The sequence below is a fragment of the Astyanax mexicanus genome, chromosome 24, assembly GCF_023375975.1.
Source record: "Astyanax mexicanus isolate ESR-SI-001 chromosome 24, AstMex3_surface, whole genome shotgun sequence".
NCBI lineage: Eukaryota > Metazoa > Chordata > Actinopteri > Characiformes > Acestrorhamphidae > Astyanax > Astyanax mexicanus.
The window spans coordinates 31,599,880-31,607,500 of record NC_064431.1 but is presented as its reverse complement, the minus strand read 5'-3'; the positions used below and the strand labels follow the sequence as shown (position 1 = coordinate 31,607,500).

The following is a 7,621-nucleotide window of genomic DNA, read 5'->3' as shown; positions in this document are numbered from 1 at the left end:
GATTACGTCTTCAGCCAATCAGTGAAAATAGGTGTGTGTTTAGAGGAGGACTCCAGTGGCAAAGCAGCCTTTTTCAGATGGAAATACCGACACTATTTCACTTGGTCAAAGTGCACAGTCCCAGAACGAAAAAATTGTCATGGATAAACCTCTATGCAGGTACTTGTCTTTGCTGTCGTGCACTCTATTCATCTGGCTTATGAAACACGCTCTGAGAAGGTGGGGGCTGGGGGGTGAGGTTTACGGGGGCGAGTAACACAAAAGTAAGGCAATAGTTACTTTTACTGGTAACTAGTTACTTTTATAGTGGAGTAACTCAGTTAGTAACTCAGTTACTTTTTTGGAGAAGTAACTAGTAACTATAACTAATTACTTTTTCAAAGTAACGTACCCAACACTGATTATAATATTACAGTGGCTTGAAGATTAAAACCTTTATTAGGGAAAACAGTACTAAAGAAAAGGAGGCTCTAGTGCTCTGTTGGAGTCTCTATCCTAAATATAAGATGAGATTGGAATAGTTGGGTTTTTACCAAACGCCCAGGAGTTGCACCTTCATTTAATAAGAGGTTTTTCACACCTTAACTTCAGTATCTGCAGACCTGTTTCTGGCTTTCATCATTAGCTCTGTACAGTGATATGAAAAAAAAAGTTTGGGCACCTGATCATTTTCAATATTTTCCTTCATATAATTTTTTATCCCATTTTCTCCTCAATTTACACAGCCAAGTACCCAACCCACTCATTAGGACTCCCCCTATCACTAGTGATGCCCCAACACACCAGGATGGTATAAACTAGCACACGCCTCCTCCGACACATTTGAAGTCAGACTCCACCTCTTTTTGAACCGCTGCTGATGCAGCATTGCTCGGAGGAAAGCGCAGTGACTCGGTTCTGATACCCTGGTGAAAAAAAATATATACTTAATTGTACTTAAAATATATTGAGAAATGTCTAAGTATGCTGTAAATATACTGATTTTTGTACTTTATGTAGTTTTTGTGTAGTTTCGTGTAATTCAGTATACTTCTACAATGCTTGTTTCCAAATATATTGTTGTAAATTTCTAGCAAAGTTGGTTAAAAATAACTGTTTACTTAAAGTATCATGTAACTTTTTAGAAAGTAAATTAAATTACTAAATTAAATTTCTAAAATTTAAAGTAAATTTGTAACACGCTAAAAATTATAGTGCAGTATATTAAAACATATTTTTATACCCAACAACTTGGAGTGCTAGGAGTGTGCTACCTACAAAAGACAGGAATACACACATATTTGTACTCTGATGCAAATAGATCACATATATTTAACCTTAATTCTTAGTACATTTCTAATATACCCGTGTATAATAGTGATACAGTTGTAATACTCTAATATTAAATGTGCTTTATAGTTATCAGAATTAATCAGACCTTCTCTGTGGTTTTACATTCTCTCTCTCTCTCCCTCTCTCTGCAGGATGTGTGGGATGGAGGTGGATGACGGTGTGGAGGACGAGCAGGAGGTGGAGGATGAGTTTGGGCTGTGTGAGGGGGTGCGGATGTTGTCCCCGCCCGTGGCGCGCTGTGACGGGAGTGTGTGGGGGTCTCGGCGTGGACGCTGTGAGTGTATGTGTTGGGGTTTAGGGTTGGTGCTGTGGAACCTAGCGCTGACCGGAGTGTGTGTGACGCTGATGGCCGGAGTCTTTACACTAGTGCTGCTGCCCGCAGTCCTGCTGCTGTACACAGGGTTCCTCTGCCATTCACGGGTGAGATACACACACACATATACACACACACACACACACACACACATATATATACAGCAGTTTATAGCCACACCCATTCAGCCTACAGCAGTTTATAGCCCCACCCATTCAGCCTACAGCAATTTATAGCCCCTCCCATTCAGCCTACAGCAGTTTATAGCCCCTCCCATTCATCCTACAGCAGTTTATAGTCCCACCCATTCAGCCTACAGCAATTTATAGCCCCACCCATTCAGCCTACAGCAATTTATAGCCCCACCCATTCAGCCTACAGCAATTTATAGCCCCACCCATTCAGCCTACAGCAATTTATAGCCCCACCCATTCAGCCTACAGCAATTTATAGCCCCACCCATTCAGCCTACAGCAATTTATAGCCCCACCCATTCAGCCTACAGCAGTTTATAGCCCCACCCATTCAGCCTCCAGCAGTTTGTAGCTCCTCCCATTCAGCCTACAGCAATTTATAGCCCCTCCCATTCATCCTACAGCAGTTTATAGTCCCACCCATTCAGCCTACAGCAGTTTATAGTCCCACCCATTCAGCCTACAGCAGTTTATAGCCCCACCCATTCAGCCTACAGCAGTTTATAGTCCCACCCATTCAGCCTACAGCAGTTTATAGCCCCACCCATTCAGCCTACAGCAGTTTATAGCCCCACCCATTCAGCCTCCAGCAGTTTGTAGCTCCTCCCATTCAGCCTACAGCAATTTATAGCCCCTCCCATTCATCCTACAGCAGTTTATAGTCACACCCATTCAGCCTACAGCAGTTTATAGCCCCACCCATTCAACCTACAGCAGTTTATAGCCCCACCCATTCAGCCTACAGCAGTTTATAGCCCCACCCATTCAGCCTACAGCAATTTATAGCCCCACCCATTCAGCCTACTGCAGTTTATAGCCCCTCCTATTCTGCCTACAGCAGTTTATAGCTCCACCCATTCAGCCTACAGCAGTTTATAGCCCCACCCATTCAACCTACAGCAGTTTATAGCCCCACCCATTCAGCCTACAGCAGTTTATAGCCCCTCCATTCATCCTACAGCAGTTTATAGTCCCACCCATTCAGCCTACAGCAGTTACTCATTTAACTCATTTTAGCCCCACTTTTTAGCCTACAATTTATTTCCATTCAGTCCACCTGCAACATCTTATCTCCACCGCTCATACTGCAGATGTCAGGAGTGTTTTAGCTCAACACAGCCCAGCCCATCAGAACAGAGCTCATTTACATATATCAGCCTTAAAGGGACAGTAATAGAAACAGTCAGTTTTATTTTAAAGGGTTATGAAGAAGTGGAATTTAATACAAGAAAAAAATTATGCATGGTTTGACAGTTGTGATATATAGCCCTTACACACACACACACACACAGAGAAACACAAACACACATACACACACACACACACACACACACACACTCACACAAACACACACAAACACACACATACAGGCAAGGTGTGTGTGCATGCTGTTTAGTGTTTTGCGGCTTTTTATTTTGATTCTGGCTGGAGAATTCTAATTCCCTTCAGCATCTGTAAATTGGATTTCAATGAACTGCTGGAGTGTGTGTATTAGTGTGTGTGTGTCTGTGTGTGTGTGAGTGTGAGTGTGTGTGGCAATTGATTGGCAGCTCAGAGGCTTTATTGACAGCTTAGGGCCGGCTCTTATCTTGAAGCTGTCACACACTACTAATTCCCCCCAACACACACTTTCTCACACCCACACCCACACTGAACTAACCCAACACCTCCACTCCTTCAGGTCCTCGCGTCCCCGTCTGCTATCTGCCGTTACCTTGATGACAACAGTTGCTCCGCCCTCATCATCCTCGGCTTTGTGATGATGTCACCGCTGGTCGTGGTCGCCGCCGCAATCTTCTGTGGCCTGCTGAGGCGCTTTCGCCTACTGCTGTACTTTCAACCCATCTCGGGAGCCTGGTACAGGGGGCGGGGCTTTAAATGGAGGCGGGACTTCCATGCCTGGGTGTGACCGGCCTGAGTTGATTGTTCCTGGGACAGTTTCTTTTTTTGTCTATAAACTCACCGCTGAAGCTTCGTCAACCAAAATCTGACAACAGTTCACAGTCAGTTACAACAGACACAAAACACAAACGAAAAAAACAACGAAGTTGAAGATGGAGAACCTGCTGATTTTTTTTTTATGGGTTTCAGTTTGTGCTTAAGGCCTAAGAGATGTTGGCACGCCAAGGTGGTAAGGGTTATAAAGGGTTACAAAGTTCAAGTTACTCCAAATGTAGTCGATTTGTCAGGACCTAGAGTAAATGGATTAAAAAGTTCGCAGTGTCAACTTACAGAGTTTTCCCCCTTTGGTTTCTTATGGTTTAAATGCAAGAGCAACAAAATGATTCACAACAAACCATGTGACCACATTGTCTCCACTTATTGGTCAGAACTGTCTGGCGCAGCTAGAAAGTAAATACAAAAATAATATCCTGTGTTTCAGACTAGTGTGTATATATTTGTGCAGTGTGAAGCTGCTTTAACACTGAACGTAGTAATGGTGGAAAGCAAAGTTTTTTAATATAATTTTATTTCAATTTTTTTCCTATTTTCTCCCTAATTTGGCATTCTCAGACTGGCCTAAAGCTTTTATTGTGGCTGTTAGGACCCCTCAGACTCCAGGGACTAGCCAGCAGTTAGAGATGTTCACATCTAATCCACATCAGCTAGAGTATTTTCACTGTGCTAACTCTGTCTCAGTCACATCCTTTATACACACTGTTAAAAAAAAGCACCGTAACAATGCACCAGTGTTTATAATATAATAATTCTTATGCAGCAAATACAATATAAATATTTTACAGTTCTGTTAAAATACTATATCTTTGCTACTGGGTGATGGTTATGGTTTTGTTAGCTGTTAGCTACATTAGCCTCGTAGCTCCAGTATAAACTAAAGAAGCTACTGTAACTCAGCTGATGGACCGTATTCACCGTGACCCGGTTCAGACGCTCTGTACAGTCTTCATGTTGCTGATGGATATTAATAATAAACTGGTCTTTGTTGTGTCTGAGAAGCTCAGACGGTTTACTAACGGCTGCAGGGTCACCTCAGCCAATCACTGCTGGAGCCTCACCCGATATAACCTGAGAGGATATGTCAGTGTAAAGACGTGTGCTATTATTTATAGAGCTGTATATAAAGGCTTGTATTTAATAATTTGATTATTGTTGTATTTTATCTCTGTGCAGATGTAATTAAACAGACTCTAACTGAACTGCTTGTATTGAGTGTAAGTTATACTGTCATTTGTTATATTCCAGTATTTATCTGTGATTCACACCAGCAAGGTTACTGTTACCAAATCTGAACTCATTTAATTTCATTTTGCTGAATTTGATTTGGTTATCAAGTGTGGAATGAATTTGAATTAAATAGGTTCTAAACTTCTGAATTTGAATTAACAAAAGACTGAATGTAAATTGATTTGTTCTGATTTTGAAACACTCCTGTCTATTGTAAAATGTAAAAAGTTGAGTATATTTAATTCTAAATCTTAATTGATTTGATTTCATTATAAAATAATACACTTCATAAAACTAATTTGAATTGATTTGATCTGATTTTAAATGAATTTCAAGTAAAACACTACATTTTATCTATTTTGAGTCATTTGTAAAATGCTGAATTTGAATTAGTTTGACTCAATGCCAAAACACCGATTCAAATTGATTTTATTCAATTTTGCAACAGAGAATTGTAATACATTTGAATCTATTGTGAAATGTTCAGTTTATAAATGCTTAATTTGAATTCAGCTTACACTAAATGTAACATGATTTACTTGAATCACTGTATACACTGTAAACACTGTATATGAATAGATTCTATTCTTAAATTGTATTGAATTGAATTAAATTGAATACTGAATTTGAACCAAGTGCTAAATTTAAACTGGATTCTATTCGGAAATACTGATTTTGAACTGAGTGCTGAATTTGACTGGATTCTATTCTGAAATACTGAATTTGAACTGAATGCTGAATCTGAACTTGATTCTATACTGAAATACTGAATTTGAACTGAATACTGAATCTGAACTTGATTCTATACTGAAATACTGAATTTGAACTGAATGCTGAATCTGAACTTGATTCTATACTGAAATACTGAATTTGAACTGAATGCTGAATCTGAACTTGATTCTATACTGAAGTGCTGAATTTGAACTGAGTGCTGAATTTGACTGGATTCTATTCTGAAATACTGAATTTGAACTGAATACTGAATCTGAACTTGATTCTATACTGAAATACTGAATTTGAACTGAATGCTGAATCTGAACTTGATTCTTTTCTGAAATACTGAATTTGAACTGAATGCTGAATCTGAACTTGATTCTATACTGAAGTGCTGAATTTGAACTGGATTCTATTCTGAATACTGAATTTAAGTTGATTCTATACTAAAGTGCTGAATTTAAAGTAAGTGCTGAATCTGAACTGGATTAAATGGAATTTGTTGCAGATTCCACCTTCTCTATGCAGATGATTCAGTCAATTAAAAGTAAAGTTAAAGTTAACAGTATAAAAACACAGAGAGATAGGCTGCAATGTGTGCATGCGAGTGTGTGTGTGTGTGTGTGTGTGTGTGAGTGTGTGTGTGTGTGTTATTTTGTGAATATAATTAAAGTTCAGATGTGAGTGTGTATTAGAATAAGCTATTTATATAATTTAAATAAGCTCAGACACACTGTCCAGCTTTAACAGCAATTACTGAAATATCACACACACACACACACACACACTCACTCATAAACACACACACACACACACACACACACACACTCACACTCATGAACACACAGACACACACACACAGTTTGTTAAGCATTACTTAAAAGTTGCTCTGAAGTCTTTTTTCTGCTTCAAACTTTTAAAACAGTTTGTCCTCTAAAAATATAAACACAAAGAGCCTGTCACTCTCTCGTGTATGTGTATGTGTGTGTGTGTGTGTGTGTGTGTGTGTGAGAGAGAGTGTGTGTGTGAGTGAGAGAGATGAAGAACATGATGACCTAAAGCCAGGACAAGTCGTCCTACTGTAATTTCTCTAATTTATGCAGAATTATTAATATAATCATAACCCCCACCCCCCATACTGATATGTCACCATGACTACAGGCAGCCACTAGGCCTTTGCCATAGCAACACAATGGGATGAGACAGACAGAGAGAGAGAAAGAGAGAGAGACAGAGACAGAGGGAGAGACAGAGGGAGAGAGAAAGAAAAGGGGGGGGCAGGGTATGATGGGGTAATCAGTCAAGAATGTATGTATTGTTTTTTACAAAAGATTGCAAAAGATTGTGCATAAAAACCTGGCAACACCATACCAAGCACACACTTAACAACCAACGAGCCACACCATATCAACCATCTGGGATACCACAGCAAAGACCTAGCCACACCATATCAACCATCTGGGATACCATCGAAAAACCTAGCAACACCATATTAACCAGCTGGGATACCACAGCAAAGACCTAGCCACACCGTATTAACTATTTGAAATGCCATAGGAAAAACCTAGCAACACCATATCAACCATCTGGGATAGCATCGAAAAACCTATCAACACCATATCAACTATCTGGAATACCATTGAAAAACCTAGCAACACCATAATAACCATCTGGGATACCACAGCAAGGAACTAGCCACACCATATCACCTATTTGAAATGCCATAGGAAAAACCTAGCAACACCATATCAACCATCTGGGACACCATTGATAAACCTAGCAACACAGTATCAACCATCTGAGATACCATAGCGAAACCTAGCCACACCATATCAACCATTTGTGATACCATTAAAAACCAAGCCACACCAAAGCAATCATC

The 7,621-nt window shown here is 39.8% G+C and overlaps 1 protein-coding gene and 1 long non-coding RNA gene across 2 annotated transcripts in view; one reads left to right on the top strand and one right to left on the bottom strand.

The window, feature by feature from the left end:
- LOC103043663 (transmembrane protein 88B) overlaps positions 1-4,997 on the top strand; it is a 10,114-nt gene extending 5,117 nt beyond the window's left edge. The window contains exons 2-3 of the mRNA XM_007256695.4: positions 1,464-1,752; positions 3,521-4,997. Of these exons, the coding sequence (XP_007256757.3) occupies positions 1,465-1,752; positions 3,521-3,748 (516 nt within the window). The 5' untranslated portion in view covers position 1,464 and the 3' untranslated portion in view covers positions 3,749-4,997. The remainder of the gene's footprint in view (positions 1-1,463; positions 1,753-3,520) is intronic.
- LOC125787378 (uncharacterized) lies at positions 2,347-2,786 on the bottom strand. The gene is made up of 3 exons (XR_007429273.1): positions 2,734-2,786; positions 2,548-2,609; positions 2,347-2,392 (listed from the first exon to the last, which is right to left on the bottom strand). It is a non-coding gene; the product is annotated as an uncharacterized LOC125787378 (long non-coding RNA).
- Positions 4,998-7,621: the final 2,624 nt, after the last annotated feature.